This window comes from Pezoporus occidentalis, unplaced genomic scaffold (assembly GCF_034315485.1).
Source record: "Pezoporus occidentalis ecotype Australia unplaced genomic scaffold, CSIRO_AGI_Poc_V1 ctg165, whole genome shotgun sequence".
Lineage (NCBI taxonomy): Eukaryota > Metazoa > Chordata > Aves > Psittaciformes > Psittacidae > Pezoporus > Pezoporus occidentalis.
In genome coordinates this window covers 761,626-780,267 of record NW_026913477.1, presented here as the reverse complement: position 1 = coordinate 780,267, position 18,642 = coordinate 761,626, and the positions used below count along the sequence as shown (strand labels likewise).

Here is an 18,642-nt window from a genome sequence, read left to right as displayed (position 1 = left end):
TTATTTGTTAATGTTCTCATGTGTCTTTCCAAATAGGAAAAAGAAATATACCAAAATATATATCCCAATTGTACCAGAAGCACAGTTTCAGTTTAAAAAGTTTCTCATGGGATTAAAATTGAACTGTGATATATATGTATATCCTTTAATTTGGGGCTGTGGCATTCTCTCGCATTTCCTGTATGAGAATATTTGTACCCATAAATGTAAGCTGGCAGTAACGTATCTCCTTTTATTTTTTTCCTCCCTCAAGGTGTTCTTTGCATCTGTGCAGTCAGGAGGCAGCAGTCAAATATATTTTATGACTCTTGGTCAAAATGTGCTATTCAACTGGTGAATCACATCAAAATGAAGGATGCTTTGAAACTTCTTGTAGGTAGCAGTGTAAAATGCTTGGAGGTAACATACATTAATTTGCACTTTTTACCTACAGAAATTTTGTCATTATTAACTTATCAAAATATATATTCTTTCTATTTGGAAAGAATTCCATTTTCACGTCAAAGTACTGCAAACACGTTTAGTCTGTCTTCTAAAATATGTTGCCAACCAAGACTGTATTTGCAGTGTTAGGAGAAATCTTTAATGAAGAATGTAGTCAATATAAGTACTCTGAAAAGTACATGGTTTCATTTTCACAGGTGATGTAACGAAGTTAGCTTGAACAGAAGTCTTTTTCTTTTTTGGACAGCAACATCTATAGTCAATATAAAAACACGATTTGGGTGGCAGATTGGAATCTATACTGAATTGGGTTTTGCCTTGTTTCACATTTTAAGTGAGGTCTTACTCTTTCACTAAAACTCCCTTGTCTGGGTCTTACAATCAGCGAAAGAGCTTCTGGTCCTGATAAGGCCTAATGCAGACTGGGACACTTGAGGGGATCGTATCCTGTGCTAGTTGTCTAATGCACTGTAGAGTTGCCAAAGTAGATACTTCTAGACATGTGCCCCCATCTAGTAGATTTTACAAATGCAGGGGACAGACTTCGTGTTTCTCTCAGGACTGGATACCTGAGCCCGTAGACACAGTTACTGTAGAATGTATTTGTAAAAATAGTTTAAATAGTAGTTTGTCAAAATCAGGTATGCATAAAGTATTACCAACCTGAACCTGTAACTTTTATTCAGACACGGGACCCATACTCGTGTGAATTGATTTAAAGGCACTACCCATGTATATAAGGGCACAGGATCAGGCACCTTCTTTTCTTGCTCTTTCAGCATCAAGTCTTCATATTTTTGTCTGTAAATATAATCTTTCCTATGGATGTTAAGGTTAACAAATGTATTCTTAATATAGTTAAGAAAATATCCAAAGAGTTAATCTATTATAAATAGAAAATATAAATAATTTCAGGTGCTTTTTTTGCTAATTACATCTAAATAAAGCTGCATCCATAGTGTTATTGGTGCCAGTGATTCTGCATAAACTCTGTTCTCAGGGGCTTGTAAGTTGGCCATAAAACTATACAGATATAATATATATATTATATGTAATCATATATACTATGATTAAATTGTAGGGTTTAATGCAATCCTTATTTAGCTGATTTTTGGATGTGCTTTGAAAATGTAAAACATTAATGTAATACAAAAGAGCTCATTCCAGACTTGATACAGTATGGATGACGCTGTAGGCAAAAGTGAAATCACTAGCTGCAGTGTTTGAAAATAAATATTTTTTACTTGAAATATGTGATACTGAAAGGTGTAGGGAAAGTCTGTTGGAATATCTGGTTCTCTACCCCAAGGAGGATGATTCAAAATTGACTAAGAAGGGGAGAAATAAAGTTGTTAAAACTGGTAGCTGTTCTGTATAGTATGTCAGGTTTAGTTAGTGTTAGCAGTCATGCTGTGACTGACAGGTGCTCACATTGCAACCATCAGCTCCAAAACTGGCATCCTTGTATATGTCAGTGGAGAATCAAACTAGGTCCTAATCACCCTTCCAACCCTTCCCTATGCTGGCACCTCAACTGCTGCAGGCACATCAGAGATTCCAATGCTGTTGCTGTCTGTGTTCTTTGGCTATGTGGAGGACTGCACTTTCCAAAGTTATTAACCTAGCACTTTTCACAAGCAATAGCTTATTTCAAAATGTATAGTGGTTTTTATGAAGTATTTTCCTTTTAAATATTTTCACTTACAGAAAAATAATCCTAAGGCCATACTAAAAAATATGTGCAGTAGTTAAAGTGGCTCTTAATGTATGCAAGTAATCAGCTTGTGTGCAAACTTAAAATCTGAATGGTATGCTGTGCTCGGGCAGAGCTGTATGAAAACAGGAGTTCTCTGTCTATTTGTAGTAATGTTCCTACCCATTGTCAGTGCTAGGACTGGGGCAAATGAGCAAAACATGGCTTGGCTCCCTGTACTATTGAGTGTTGGATTTGTATTGTTCAACTTTCACAAAAAAAAAAAAAACAAAACAAAAACACAAAACTAAAAAAACCCAAACCTGTAACAGAAACAGAGATGAAAGTTACAATTTACAAGCAAAAAATAATTTGCAGACAATTAGAAATACAACTTACTTGCTTTTGACTTGAAATAAAATGTCTAAGAGACTCTGAAGAAAGAACAGCTTTCATTTTGTACCCTGGAGGTGTGCAAAACTGCTCATGCTCGGTGATCTAGGCTGCCCTATAACATTTCTTTTAAAGTGTGAGAGGCACTAGTTAAAAAAGACTTCAGAAGATAATAATGGGAATTTAGAACAACCCATGTCAACAGATTAAAGCAGCAAATGTGATCAAACTTGTTTAATGTTACTGTGACAGAGAGTTGACACACTGAGATGATGTTCAGGTCCGTGCCAGAAGGGAAAGAAAAAGCAAGTTCAAGAGAAGGAATGTTCACTATTACATTGAGATTTTAATATTTCATTCTGTTTCCTCCTATTGGCTCTCTTTGCTTTCCAGCTATGATTCAAGGCAGTGGGTTGGATTTTCATCTGTCACTTTGTATGTAAAACTGTTGGAATTATTGGGGTTACATCCATGTATAAATATGGAAAGAATGAGGCCTTTAGAGGTGAATGCTTTTAGAGGATGAAGTGGTATTGCAAATAGCAATAGCAACTGGATGCAACAAAACAACTGTGGCATTTTTTTCTTTATCAAGAGAAAATTGGAATGGTTGAAGATAAGCCCAGACATGTCGAAAAAAAGTAACAGAAGAGACTGTAAGTGATTAGAGAGGAGGGAAAAGCTGAAGAAAATAAATAGGAGTGGCCAAAGCAGAGAGAGTGGATGTTGGGGACACTGTATTGCTGTAGGAGGAATAAAAAATGTTAAGAGATGTTAAGAAGAAGAAAGTTACCAAAGAAATGGAAAGATGTCTAAAGTGACCAAGTGGTCTGAACACTGAATGAGAGAGTGCTCTGAATAACTGTTCAGCTCAAAGCAAAAGTTCAAAGATGTAAGTCAAAAAAAAAAAAATAAAAAAAAAACAACCCAGTGAACCAAGTTTTTCCTGACATAAATTTAACTATGCAAAATGTATCAGATTTGTAGTTTCATTTTGTGAGGTTTCTCTAGCTGTACCCTTTCACTAACTTTTAAAACCAAGGAGTGAACTGCTCAGCAATATTTTTGTAGTGATGTTATTTTGATGTGAACAATTGCCACAGGGGCAGAAGGGCAGGGATCCATGTCAGTAATCCTTTGGTACATGCAGTATCCTAATCTCAGGTGGTGCTCCTAATGTTGTATTTGCTAACCGAGACTGTGGTAATACTGCAGCAAGATAATATTGGATGCACCTGCTTTTATTTTAGGAATGGTGAACTCTATTCTGCAGCCTGACACATGGCTTTAAAAACTGGGAACAATGTAAGCCATGTACTGCACATTATGTATTGTTCCCTAATGTTGAAATTGTACAACTGAAACAATAATTAAAAAATACTGAAAATTAAAACTACTGTTGTGCTTGTAGACTTCTGTTATATTTGCGTAAGCTATTCTAGCAATCATAGAAAGTTACTGTTTTCCAAATCCAGTCAGTATCCCTACGGAAACATCTGCATCTGCCTGTAAAGACAAAATGAAGTATTTCCTTGCAGTGGATAAAGGTGTTGAGGTGCCATTGTGAGAGTTCAGCAGAGTACTAGCACTAGGCTGAGTGCTGGTAAGGCCAACAGCTGCAGTGTGCTGCTGTGCGTGCTGCTACTGAGCTTCACAAGTGCATTTCTGTGTCTCCACCCTTCTCTTTACACAAATGCCTAGTGGGATGTGGGCAGTGGGAGTGGGAAATGACAGCTTGCAATCACTGACACTATGAGAACTGGCTTTTGTGCATGTATATCAGCCTGAATGCCAGGTTATCCCAGTTCACTTTTTCTCAGGTATGCTCATGCAGTCTTTGCCACTGCATTTAAAACTTCCTGCTACACATAATGTGAGGTGTAATAGCACATTATAGCTGTTAGAAATTACACTTAAGAGTGAGGATTAGGAAATTTGGCAGTTATGTCAGTGTTGGGAGTTAGAACAAGTTAGGGCATGAGGCAAAATTTCTTTTATTGTTTTTAAATAAAGAGAATCTTTCATCAATGTTATATTTCTCTCAAGCTAGCAGAGCGTGCTTTTTCCCGCATTTGATGTACAGAATGGGATCTGTATTATAAGTTTAAAGACGTCATGGTTGCTTGACTGGGCAGACAGATAGCTTAGTTTTGCCACTCACTATTGTTCTTGCCACCAAAAGTTTTTTTTTGAGCTACAGTAATAACAGTATACCTGGATTATTCTCCCACACCAGCAAGTTTCACTCCCAAGCACAAGAGGAAATATGTAGGGCTTGAGTTCCAGTACAATCCTCCTGTTGGACAGGAGATTTTCTCTCCTTTTCATTTGCTTACCTCCTCTAATATCAGGAATAGAAGTAGAGAAGAGCAAGAATTCTGGTTCCTGCTTCAGCTGTGGTTCAGTTCTGCACAGATGACTCCGCTATAAAAATAAAAAAAATAAAAATACAGTGATTTGCATATGCAACATGAGTGGATTGAGAGATGTCATTAATGTTGTGAAAAAAACTTACAGAAAAAGTATTGCTTTCTAGAACCAGCATGCTAAATCTTGTACCCATCCCCCTATATGTGAAAAGAACTGCAGGTGAGATTTACTCTTTTGAGGTGATCCTTCATCGTTTTCTGACTATAGATGCGTGCTACCTTGCCAAAAGTTCCTATCGTGGTGTTGTGGTTTAACCAGGACACATAAACAGTGAGAAGCGCTGATCTTCTTAAGAATCTGTTTTCCTCTGACTTACAATATTGTCAGATTTTTCAGAGTGGGCTGTAGTCTCCATCTTCTGTATCAACTAACACCAGTTCATTTTTTCCCCTCCCTTAACTTTGGCCAAGATGGCTCTGTATTTCCCAGGAAAAATGCTGGGGACAGTACCTGTCCATGTTTGCAAAAAGTCAGGAACAAACTTCTCCCATTCCAAAAACAAACAAATAAAACCCAAACAAAGCAAACAAAACCCTCCTAAAACAAACAAGTTTCAGGAACCTGAACATAACTGTTCACATAGGCCCAATATAACCCCTTATGAAAGGAATGTCAGTCATTCATTTTTAGCATTGCATTGGCTAGTAACAACAACCTTCTTACTTACTGGCACTGACTGATATGCAGGTAAGCAGCACACCTGTTTCATCAGTGGTGTGCCAGCAATCAATAATAGTCATCTCATCCTGCCCTTAGATACAGGAATATTCTGTGGCAAATACTGACTAGACAAAAGGCAAGCTGGGCCCAACTACAGCACTTATTTGTGTAACTACTAAGTAAAATTTAACTTGCAACAAAATAAAGTTAAGTCTTTCTCTGATCATCCTTGCTCATGATCCTCTCCTGCTCCCCATCCCAAGTTGTTCAGTTAAAATAGTATTAAAACAGAAGGTTGCAATTTGCTAAAACTGAACCTACATGGAGACACATGAGAATGCATCCATATACTGATTCAGCTGGTACAGCTTCTAGCATACAAGCAAATAATGGAGAAGGTGCATACCAGACTCCAGGACAACTTTGACATCAGCAGGTAAGACAAAGCCTCAATTTAGCCTTTCTTAAGGTAGCAGCCAGGATCACGCTAATATAATACATCCTTTACTCAGTCCCCTCCTCCACCACACACATTCTTCATTCCAGCCCTATATACTTCTAAGTTTACTTCTTCCTTTTACATTCTCTAAGGTGTAAAATCAGCCTATTAGTGCCAAAAGGCAACAGTGAAATGGGCACTGAATTTTACTCAACATCAGAAAGCAATCTTCTCTTCAGAATCTGTAAGGAGGCCAAACAAAGCCAGGAAGAGAAGGCATGAATTAGCAGGGACTAATAAGGAACATCTGAATTCCCTTCTCCCTGGCAGAAACTGCCCCACCTAAAGAACCCTTCAAAGCTACTCTGACTTGACAGTAGAATTGCTCTGATGAAGTTGTATTATCCATGTTGCACCAAAAGATAAAATAGTGTCCTGGGTTCAGTGAGTGGCTGCGTGGTTCTGAGTTACCAGCTGGGCTTAAACCATGACAAATGGTTTATCTCACCATCTCAAAACACACTTTTGCATATAAAACAATGCCAGTTCAAAGTGAAAGTATTTGGAGTTTTATCTCATAATAGGAAAAGCTATCTGATTACAACTATTTGCCAATCAGTAGAGCCAGGCAGTAAGATACACATACACAATTCAAGTATAATCAAACTGTAAATAGCTTTGATTATCTATTGCTATTGCAGCTCAAACAAAATGGCATTTTAATTTTAGCTTTATGTCTGAAAGTAGTTTGTTTCATGGTACAAAACTGCTCTAGAATGAAATTGCTTCTCCAAAGACCTACGTAAAAGTGAACTGTGGTTTACAGTAAGCTTTATAATCCTGCACAATAGTTAATTCTTAAATCTATAGCATCACCCTTTATTCTCTTGTGCCTTTCATTTCCCCAAGATACCTTCAATGTAAAGTTTAACAGAATGTAGTAACATTCCCCTGTTCAGCATAGCCCATTCCTCGCTGACATTGCTAGAGAGGCTAACTGCTATTTTTCTTAAGGTGTTGTACATAAAACCTGAGATACTTGGCTGCTAATTATGTCTGAGACTTTGAGATTGTATTGATTCACCCAAGATCAATACTGGTACAGTTCAGCATGTTTAGTTGTAGGTATACAAAAAATCATGTTGTCTTCAATGAGTTTCTTACACCCCTGATGGAACAGGCTCAACACAACACACTGAGCCCTCAGGTTTTGTGATTCTAATACAGCCATCTGCTGATGGCTCCTCACCACACATTACTGATTCTCCAAGTGTTTCTGAATTTGCAGTTTCTAATACAAGCACATCTGTCCCCCTGGTCAGGTATGACAGGGAAACCACACCCAGAGAAACTTACAGACATCACCAGTCAGTAAAACATGTCTTGTCTTGCATCAGCAAAACTTTCATGCCATTCCAGTTTTGAAATGGGTGTGCTAGCTAGACCTCTGCTGGTGAGAAAGAAGGGAACAGAATCAAGTTCCTAAGAGAGGGAACTACCCCATATGTGAAACTGCAACTCATACACATTTAAGCAAAATTACAAAGTATTAATTAATTCTATCAGTCCATTATCACACCACAAAAGCTACAGCTCCATGGTTTTCATGACTGAAACCACAGTGACTTACAATGAAAAGCTCTTGACAACAGATATACATGTAACAATTACCTCTGCTATAAATAAAATACCTTTCTTCTGCAAGTCCTGTCACAAGCACAAAAGTGGAGAGAAGCTGACAATATTCCACAGGTTTCCTCCCTACACCTACGGATTCATTTAACAGCTGGAAAAAAGTCTACACCACATCTGCACATAAGGCTGGTATGTGATGTGAAATCACATCCTGTGCAACCTCAATAAAAAGGTGTTTGGGTCATGTTCGGGTTTTTAAATCGTAAATGCCATTTTATGAGGACACACAACAGACCATGTGTTTACAGGGAAGAAAAGACTCCACACTGAAATTTTATTCAATATCTTGGCTTCAACATAAACATCAAGAATGACTGATGTGTTTTAAATTTCCTCACCAAGGAATGCATTGTTATACTCACCATTCCTAGGGTAATCTAAAGGCCAGAAAAGGCTTAGGTTTTATAACCCCTTGTCCAGCTTTTCAGTCTGATTTAATTGGTTCAAGCAACAGGTTTTTCAGGTTCCCCAAGATAAACACTTCATAGTGGCAAAGGCAGTAGACTAAGAACAGAATCATTCTCAAGCTGTGAGCTTGGAGAGCTGCTTTCTGCTGGCCCAGTGTGTGAAGCAGCTCTGCCTATGCTTTGGTCTTCTGGCTTTCCAAAGGCTCTCTGTACCCAGTGACACTATAAATACTGGAAACTACTTCTCTTCTTCCTCTTCCTGCCTCTTCAGATCTCTCTCCTCACTCTGTCCTGCTAATTTATAGCCTAACATTTCCTCCAGTAGACAAAAATACATAGAATAACAGGTTGGAAAGGACCTCAAGGATCATCTGCTGCAACCTTTCTTGGGAAAGCATGACCTAGATTAGGTGTCCCAGCAGCCTGTCCAGACGAATCTTAAAAGTGCCCACTGTTGGGGAACCCACCACTTCCCTGGGAAGACTATTACAACGACTGATTGCTCTCATTGTGAAAAGTCTTTCTCTTGTGTCCAGTCAGAATCTCCCCAGGAGTAACTTATGCCCTTTACCCCTTGTCTTTTCCTTGTGACTCCTTGTAAAAAGGAAGTCTTCATCTTCTTTATAGCCACCCTTTAAATACTGGAAAGATAGCAATAAGGTCTCCCCTGAGCCTTTGTTTTCTCTCTAGGCTGAACAAGCCCAGCTCCCTCAGCCTTTCTTCTAACAGCAGGCTCCCCAGCCCTTTGATCACACATTTAGGAAACGCTAATAAAGTATCAACTACAAAGTTCTTAATCCCCTGAAATTTCACTAATATAGTAAGTGATCATCGTATCATAAAGAATAATTAGATGAGCTTGATGGTAGCAGTGGGATGAGAATCAATAATAAAATTTAAAAGTCAGGTCACACACTTAGGGACCACTTGTAATGATTTCTAACAGACGGAAACACAGTCAGTGCTGTTGGAAACAACAGAGAAAGACCCAGATGTTTTCACTGGCAGGATGATTAACAACACCCTGCAAGCATAAAAGGGGTAAATACAATTTTAGGAGCTAGCATGAGACACTTTTAGTGCAATCAGGAACATGAGATCAAAGCAATACTGATCAATAATGAGTGTTATGTATCCACTTAAAGCGGCACCGGGCACAGGTGCAGCACAAAGCCCAGCACAGGCCCATTTGTTACCGTGGGTCTGGGGCTACCTACAGAGCACGCCGCCGGCCCACCGAAGAAGGCGAGGTCGGGCACCGCAGCGCGAGTTACGAGCAGCCCTCCCGTGCTGTAGCCCCGGCTCCATTCCTAACGGCCGATGGGCGCCAGCCCACGGGAAGGAGCGGGTGCCGCCGCTCCCCGCCTCAGAACCCCCCTTCTCGCTGCCGGCACCCGGCCGTTCACCGCCGGCTGCTTCTCCCTGCGTCCCGCCGGGTCCCCGCTTCCCCCCTTACACCCCCGCCCGGCCCGGATCCGCTGGCTCCTCCCTTCCCCCTCCACGACCGTTGGGAGGTTTGAATGGCTCTCGGCGCGCGCGCGCACCAGCTCCACCCCGCGCGAAGGATGGCGGCGCTCCGGCTGGGCCCGTGACTGCGGGAGGCTCAGGCTGACGCCGCCGCCCTCCCCAGAAGCGGGCCCGGGCCCCGGCCCCGGCCCCGGCTGTCGGCAGCGCGGCGCGGCGCGGGGGAGGGACTGCGCGAAGCTGTTATGCAGGACCCTACCCCAGAGAGCGGCGGGAGCGCCCGCCCTGACGAGGAGAGGCGGGAGGAGGCGGTGGCGGTGCCGGCGAGCGGCAGTGCCTCCTGGCTTCAGAGGGTCTTTGAGGAAGCGCGAGGCGATTCGCAGCTGAGCGTGGCCCCGGCGGAGCCGCCGCCCGTGACGGTAGTGGCGGTGGAGCGGTACCTGGCCGGGGCGCAGCCCGCCGGCGCCGCGCAGTACTGGTACGACGTGACGCTGGCGAGCGGCGCGTACCAGCAGCGCTGCTACCTGGCGCCGCGCCTCAATGGCCTGGTGCAGCGCGCGCACCTGCACGCCGGTGTGCGCCTGCGCCTCACGCGCTGCTCCTACCGCTACGAGGAGAAGCGCCTCAACTACGGGTTCCCGTGCCTGGAGGAGCTGGAGCTGGCCTGCGGCGCCGAGCCCACCCCCGCCGCCCTGCCCCGCGGCCGCCTGCCGCCCCTTCGCGGCGACAAGAAGCACTACCTGCCGCTGTGGAACAACGAGGATCCTTACGGGGACGTGTGGGTGGCAGACAAGCCCCAGGCGAAGGTGAACGTCGACGGTAAGCGGCGAGGAGGCGGCTTCAGGGGAAGGGGGTGTAGGTGGGAACGTGAGGCAGCGCACTGGTGAAGAAGTGAGGTTGTTGCCTTGCTTGTTGGCCGGGCTGAGCTCCCTGATGAGAAGTGACCCTCCGGTTGCGACAGGCACCCGTATGAATGTGGTATATGTGTCACAGGTTGCGTGTTCATGTTATTTGGAGAGGGTTTTTAAAACTTTCCAAAACACTGACTGAAAATACGGTGCTTGCACCAGGCTCCCGAGGTGTCAAAAACATCTCTTCCCGTAGTAATCTCTTGGCTACTCCGTGGGACTGGTGCTCGCGCCTGGAAGCTGCCACCCAAAACGTGATCGGTGTTGAGGGACTGAGACCAGTCCATGAAGTGAAGTGAGGGGGGAGTTATAAGTGAGACTTTTGCATGAGTATTATGCTCTTGTAGGCTAACGCCTGTATCTTTTGCATTAGCTCTCCTGCTCATCTCATGATGCTTCCTTGTCATTTGAAGTGTGTCACAGTGCTCTCTTTCAGTTAAAAACAAAACCGGAAAAAAACCCAAAACAAATCAAAATAATGCTGTTTGCAGATAGCTCAGAACAGGATCTCATGGTGAGCAGTATCAAAAAATAACCCTTTTTAGATGTTACAGACATTAAGACAATACATGTGACGTCCTCATCTGTGCACTTTACTCCTGAAAACTTAAATGTTCAATCATAAATACTACTTTGGTCTTTTTCTTTCTTTCCTCCCATTAACCTTAGTCTCCAAGGTGATTTCTCTTGGTCAGCTGGAAATGACATGGAGAAGCAGAGTTCACTACCATCCACTTCTTGTGAGAGTCCTGCACAAATCTAGACTAAGGTACTACGGGAAACCAGAGAAAAAAATGGATATGCCTTATCAGGTAAAGAGAGATAAATGCATTGGTTAACATTTGAACAAATAGCTGTAGGGTATGTGGAAATCATTATTCCCATGTAGCAAGTACATAAAGTTAAGAAACATATTGTAGCTACTTTATATTAAACTTGCTACCTTCACTAAAATGCTGAGCCTTTTCAAGTAGACCAATGCGCAGCCGGTCTCTGAACAATGGGTACTCTGGGGAGAATAGCAACCTGTTTTATATCTGAGCATAATGTTATGTGGCATGGAGTATCCCCTAGGTCAGTTCAGGTCACCTATCTCGGCTGTGTCACCTCCCAGCCTCTTGCCCATCTATAGCTTACTTGCTGGGGTGGCAGAGTGAGAAACAAAGACTTTGACACTCTACAAGCACTGTTCAGCAACAGGTATAACATTGGTGTATTAACACTGTTATAGTCGTGGATCTAAAACATGGCACCATGCAGACTGATGCAAAGAAAATCAGCTCCATCCCAGCCAGTCCCTGTACAGGAGGGCAGCACTTGACAAAGAGCTCCAATAACTCATATGATTCTTCCATGGGTGGAGAGAGGTATGAAGCATCTTAATGAAGGGCTGTGGTGTTCTCTTATTCCAGTTTTCCATTCCCTGTGCACTTGAAGGTAAATCTGAATCTTTTATTGGATGTACTTTTCAGGAGAGTCTAGATGATACTCAAACTTCCTTGGCAGTTCATCAGTCATATTTCCTGGCGTTAGGTGTAGACTCAACACCCAGAGCTGGGTTAGCTCAAGAAGTTAGGAGACAGATTCACATGCTCTTTGCTTTATGCATTCCTTCTTTAAATAGTGTTGTGTGCTGAATTATCATTGTTAGATAAAAAACGATAGGTAACAAAAGATTCAATGTTATAATGGTTTACTTTCAAGGATGAATGGTTCGTGACTAATCAGGAATATTAGAATGAACTAACAAGTGTTGATTTGTATAGTCTCTGTATTGAACTTGGAATAAGGAAAAGAGGGCTTTAGAAGCATCAAGGGGAAAAGACATAAGGTGATAGATATGTTCAAGGATGGTGATTTATTAAAGATAGTAGAATGAACAAAAGCAGATGATTGAGGCTGATGAATGGATAAAATATTTTGATAAGGCTGAGATCTTTTTTCAGTGGATTGCTATCTTTTAAGACCATTATAAAAGCGTTTAAAAATCTTTTTCACTGTTTAGTGATCTGCTCAGTTATGGATTCAAAGTTCACCTGGTTTAAAAAAAAAAAAAACCCAACAACTGGTATAAATCTTTGTCATGAGAAACACTTCAATGAAAATGTAGTGGTTTGCGATGCAGGTTATTTTAGGAGTTTGTGTTTTGGTAGGTTTTGGGGTTTTTCTTCAAAGTCAGACTTGTATAGTGTTTTGATCAAGAATGTTTAGCAAATAATCCCGCAACATCTCAAATTCCTTCATGAATATTTTGAAATATTACTCCAAATACAGCATTCTCTTTGACAAAGAAGAATCTTCTCAGTATTGTTTCTTGTATGTGCTATTGCCACAACCTTCTCCAGAAAACTACAGAGTGAAACTGGTGTCTCCTACCATTACTGAGCACTGGAAAGAGAAGATTTTGGGCTGGAATAGTTGTGGAAGAATTCTTTTGTGGAAATTAGGGATTTCTTCAACTCTAGTATTCAATACAAGTTTTGGAACATACTCTATCCATCTGTAATCATCAGAGAAGTTGTTCATAAGTCAAGTAGCTGATGCATTATATAGAATAAATACGTATCAGAATGATATATAAGATATGAATTTATTTGTCTCTCTTTTCTTTAGGCTTACTTTGAAGTTGCTGATGGTTCAGGCATGATGTCAATGGTTTTGTGGAACTCATTGTGTCCTGAATGGTATAACAGTATGAAGGTTGGCACAGTATTACTTCTTGAGCAGTACGCTGTCAAAACCAGTTACCCATTTAAAACAAAACCAACCCCAGGGGATTCACAGATGAAGAGATTTGCTACAATTGGTTAAGTATCAGAGAAACCTGTTTTGATTCAGTTAAATACAGCAGTAAATTTTCTGCACAGAAATAAACTGATCCAAAGGTAGCTCTGCACAGAAATAAAGTAATCCATTGCTGAAACTAATTGATAAGGTATATATCCTTAAATATTAGCTCTGAAGGGTGTCTTAGTATCCAAGCTCTTATTGTTCCTTGATTCATATTTGGATCATGTATACAAAGTTTATTGCCACAGTTAGTTAAAACTTCTATTTAAAAATAAATAAAAAACTAATCCCTGATGTCAGGTATTGGCATCATAAAGACAGGCCTCTGACACTGAATTTTAATGTGATTCTACTTCCTTTTAATAATACAGATATTTGTGCACGTCTCACACATTCTTCCACGTCACTGATCTGTCTTTAGATTTTAGTGTATATGGTCAAGCCCCAGAGTGTCTGCTAAGCCCCACTAGATAAAAAGTTGCATTGATGACTGATGTCTGTGCTGAAACAGCAGCGCCATGGCAGTGCAATTATGAAAAATATTCCTCAGCTACGAGAAGGTATTTTCTTGCTTGCAGTTGTTTAATGGGACAGATATCAAAGGAGCTATGCTACAGAAATAGAAGTGCTGCAGTATAACAGTATGTCATGGTTTAAGCCCATCCAGCAACCCAGAAACCCACTCCCCCCCACTTCCTCCCCCAGCTCCTGGAGGGATGGGGAGGAAAATCGAAAGAATGTAACTCCCATGGGCTAAGAACAGTCCAGTAACTAAGGTGTAACACAAAACACTACTGCTGCCACCAATAATAATAATGATAAAGGAAATAACAAGGGAAGAGAATACATCTGCTCACCACCCGCTGACCGATATCCAGCCGGACTGAGCAGCGATCTAGCCCTACCGGGTAGCTGCCCCCAGTTTATATACTGGGCCTAATGTGCTGTGGTATGGAATACCTCTTTGGTTAGTTTAGGTCAGGTATCCTGTCTCTGCTTCCTTCCAGCTTCGCCTCCTCCCTGGCAGAGCATGAGACTCAGAAAGTCCTTGGTCAGGGTAAACATTACTGAGCAGTAACTAAAAACATCGGTGTTATCAGCGCTGTTCCCAGGCTGAAAGTCAAAACCACAGCACTACACCAGCTACTAAGAAGGAGAAAAATGACTCCTACTGCTGAACCCTGGACACAATGATAGCCTTTTCAAATGGGATTTGGTCAACTTTTTGTTTTTTTCTTTCAGTGAACATGAGTTCTTTTCCCTTTTTTGCTTTCATATTGGAAAAAATGACAGGCAACATTCAGAAAATTCAAACAACTTCTTTTAAATAAGCATATATGCAAATTAGTGAAGGATATATATGTATATATAACTTACGAATAATGACAGTTTCCTAATGCAGTTGCTACAGTGCACAAAACCAAACTATTTTCTCTGTTAGAGGCTCTGTATACTCTATCTAATGTGACTTTGTCTTAAAACCATATCTTAATGTCTGAAGTGTTTGTGATGAGTTGGCAGAAGAAAAATGTTTAGCCAGGAATGGAAGCTCGTGAGGGAAACTGTTGATGATTATAAACCACCCCTAAAAAGAATTATAATTGACAGAAAACCTTTCTATGGAGAAAGGACAGAATAAAATATCATGAGGTGACTTTCTGTATGAGCAAATGTCACTTCATTTTAATGGTTGGGATATCTGCAAGCATTACTGGGGTAGAAATGCTAACAAGAGATCACAATGGAAAAGTAGGCCAGTGGGCTGTAAATGGTGATAGATATGTAATGGAAGAACTGGAAGACAGTCTATAGTAAAGTGCCATGGTGTATTTTAAGACCATGAATAAACTGTAAAATCACTAATCCTTGGTTCATATCAGTGTATGTACAGTATCTTATTCCTTTTCTCAGCACAAAGCTCAGAAGTTTGTCTTACTGTAAACTTAGAAAAGCATATAACATCATGCGTTGATGGATCTTATGCCTTTATCCTGTAAGAGGAGAATCTAAAGGGAACAGAATATCCATAAAAAACTTCTAGAGAAGTTCTAAAATTGATTTTAGGTAACTCCTGGTGCGTGGGTTTGGGGTTTTTTTTGTTCAGATGAAGTGCAATTTAATGCCTCACTAATTACTCTGTTAATAGAGAGATCTCTGTATATGCCCAATATGGGGCAATGTTTCAGGTTTTTTTAAGCATACACGAGTGCTTCAGAAGTTCTTCAGCTAGCTACTTAAGGCAGTCAGTTATTTAGGTAACAAGTACATTTTTCATCATCTGCTTCCAATTTGTGATTCCACCAGATTCCAGTATTCACCTGTAAATGTTGTAAAATATATCCGGAGGGTTGACAAGGCCACAACGGAAAGGACTTTCCAAATAAAGAGCTCTTGCAAGATTTCTGTGAATCAAGTTCTGCATTGCTTGCTTCTGTTTGCAGCTGCAGCATTATATGACACGCTGAAAAGTGCTGTTTCAGGACCTAAAATGTTTGGAGCTTAAATAGGTAGTCCCAACACCATGAATTTCACTGCTAGGCAGTGTGTGCATTCCACAAATCACCGAATTTGTGTGGTACTGGTGAAAACTACTGTTTTGAATAGCCTGGGCAGACCTTAGCTTCTGAATCATCCCAGGGAATAGTCTTGAGTATATGTCTTTTGTCTAATCTCAAAATGACAAAACAATTGGTAAATAGTTTTGATGCATGGGGAAGTTTTGTTTTTGGAAAGTATCTCTAAGATACTGTCTTAAAGCACCATATGCAAAACCACGATTGTTCTCCAAATACATTGTTAGAAAGCAATAGCCAAAAGAAAATTCTTAAGCAGAGGGTCTGACTTCAAGTCTAACACCTTCCTAATATTGCATTGCTAGTATGAAACATGGATATAATTATATATTTTATACATATTTTATACCTATTTTATTACTTTTCCAGGTACATTATTTGCATAACCCTTTACCCAAACAAAATCATCTTGTAGAAGCTTCATCAGAATCTGTATTTTTCGTACCAGCAATATTACTCTTGTTACGAGAGAGACAGTAGAGAACCACCTTGTGTATTCTAGATGCTGAAGCGATTCTTCCTGTACTTTTTTGTCTGGTTGCAGAACCTTTGCTTCACCCAGTGCTCCACCATTTTGTTGTTAAATGCCTAAACAGTCTGCTTAATAAATCAAAATCTTCAAGTGCTATAGAGAGACAGACCTTGAAAGACTTTTTTGTTCTCCTCTATGGTCATGGTATATTTCAATCATATTATTAGCTACCTGAACTAGTATCAGATGTGGAAGTTCGAATCTGCTAGTTCTATCTCCTGTTTTACTTCATTGTCTCCAAGTCAGTTTTAAATCTTGGTGATGTTTGAGAATGAAGCTTGCGTAAAAAATACTTCATATCTAATAAGTATTGTAGTATTAGTTTCTCTTGTGGTCTTTTAAATATCTGGCTGGATCAGACTCATGGGCTCATGTAGGGAATTGGAAAGTTTAACATTGCTTAGATTATAAAATTGCACTGTTGGATGCTGTACCTGAATGCCTTGCTTTATTTTGATGAAAACATAAAATTAGAGGAATTGATTTGTAATTTCACAAACGGTGAGACACAGTTGGAATACTTCATTTAAGAAACTTGAACCCTGTTTTTTTGCAGGTTTTGTTTGTTTGTTTTAATTTGCATTCATGCCTTGAATGTTACTGACTTTTTTTTTTTTTTCAATTCTCAGAAATCAGCCTTAATGTTCGCGATCCTCCTACTAAAATAACTATTATTCCAGAAGAAATGGTTAAGCCAGAGTGGGGATTACCTGAAGTTAAATATCGATTTATCACAAGGTAAAATAAAGTTTTGTTGTCTGTCAAGCTGGAACTTTAGTTTTACTGCGTTACACTGAATGTTAGTTGGAAATGTTTTTTGATAAGTGCTTGAGAAAGCTTTATGTTTTGTTGTTAACCAAGTACTCATGGTTTTGTTCTTTTTTGGTTTTAGGTCAGAACTGGATGGCTTACCACACAACCATTCCTGTGATGTTATTGGTCTTGTGACATTCGTAGGAAGGGCTGAACGAACAAGAAAGAAAGGTTTTTCTATGAATATAACTTTTGGAATTTATCAAACAATATTTAACTTCGTGAATAAATATTTATACATTTTTCTTAATATTTGTTTATATAGAGCATGGTGAAGACTTCTGGCTCTATCGTTGGGCACATGCCATTGACGGGACCTCAGACCAACCATTCATACTGGAATTATTTGCAACTTCTCAACCAGAAGTGTTTGAGCATATTCACCCAAGTATTCATCTCTATAATGCTTATTAATAATTATTTATAGTGTTTTTCTACTGGGTTGCTAATTTCATATTCTGAGTATAATTGCCACTGAATACAAAAATGCCATGGTTTAGCTCCTTAAAGGGAAAATAGCTAATCAGAAATAAAAATTTAAAGATAAAGTAAGTATCTGAAACCCTTATCATATTGCAATCTGCCAGTTACTCTAAACAAATAGATGGCCAGCTGGGCTTGGGGCTCATACGATCTCATTAATTTCAAACAGAAACTTAAGTGAACCACCTGGGGCAACATCTCTTGCATCAGAGGCAAAGCAGGCAGCTGGTCAAATCTTTGCTCCTTTTGCCCTGTAAATAAGTAATTTTTTAATAGACAGGAATAATTTAAGAGGATTGGCAGAGAAGAGAGAGGGGAAAGTGGAAAAGCTTAATTTCTTTGAATAAATATTTTTTGGCCAAAAAGCAGTCTTTGCCCAGCTGTTATTACATGTGAGCTAATAATGATGCATTTCAAACTGGGGAATCCTTAATTGAGTATCTTAAAGGAACTTTAAATATTTCTTCTTGCCATCTTTCTCTTCTCCTCCAAGTGCTCATCCTTCCATTAACACTGGTTGATGTCATGTGCATTTTTATGTCATATAATGCAGGACCAGCTGCACAACCCTGTTAAGATTAGGGCTTTATTAATCTTGAGTGTTCTGGGGAAATGGCAAAGAATGACATTCCAGTGGTAAAGTGAGTTATTAACAAAAGAGTGAGTTTGTACCCTACGCTGAAGTTTTGCAGTGGCATGTCATGATTTCTTGTGCTTTCCATGGTTTTATGCTTTTTATTATTAAGAAAAACAGCCATTTAATATCCATATTGACTACTTCTTTCATGGATATCCTACCTGATTGATGAAGTATCTCATTTTTTAGTCCTAATATGCATGCTGAAATTACACAGTTATTAAATTGACAATTTAATTACATCTCCATATTGTAATTCATAACAGAAGCTCAATTTGTGC

The 18,642-nt window shown here is 40.1% G+C and overlaps 2 protein-coding genes and 1 long non-coding RNA gene across 7 annotated transcripts in view; 2 read left to right on the top strand and 1 right to left on the bottom strand.

Moving 5' to 3' along the window:
* Positions 1-3,923, top strand: part of NRK (Nik related kinase) — a 98,816-nt gene extending 94,893 nt beyond the window's left edge. For all 4 annotated transcript variants that reach the window (XM_062613295.1, XM_062613293.1, XM_062613292.1 and 1 more), the window contains one exon: positions 254-3,923. In XM_062613295.1, coding sequence (XP_062469279.1) covers positions 254-337 — 84 coding nt within the window. In that variant the 3' untranslated portion in view covers positions 338-3,923. The remainder of the gene's footprint in view (positions 1-253) is intronic.
* The window catches only part of LOC134160883 (uncharacterized), a 22,449-nt gene extending 12,433 nt beyond the window's left edge, over positions 1-10,016 (bottom strand). For both annotated transcript variants that reach the window (XR_009963735.1, XR_009963734.1), the window contains exons 1-2: positions 9,885-10,016; positions 4,867-4,954 (exon numbers count right to left, since the gene is read on the bottom strand). This is a non-coding gene — a long non-coding RNA (uncharacterized LOC134160883). The remainder of the gene's footprint in view (positions 1-4,866; positions 4,955-9,884) is intronic.
* Positions 9,683-18,642, top strand: part of RADX (RPA1 related single stranded DNA binding protein, X-linked) — a 23,153-nt gene continuing 14,193 nt past the window's right edge. The window contains exons 1-6 of the mRNA XM_062613298.1: positions 9,683-10,444; positions 11,203-11,345; positions 13,147-13,339; positions 17,058-17,166; positions 17,321-17,412; positions 17,507-17,629. Coding sequence (XP_062469282.1) covers positions 9,871-10,444; positions 11,203-11,345; positions 13,147-13,339; positions 17,058-17,166; positions 17,321-17,412; positions 17,507-17,629 — 1,234 coding nt within the window. The 5' untranslated portion in view covers positions 9,683-9,870. The remainder of the gene's footprint in view (positions 10,445-11,202; positions 11,346-13,146; positions 13,340-17,057; positions 17,167-17,320; positions 17,413-17,506; positions 17,630-18,642) is intronic.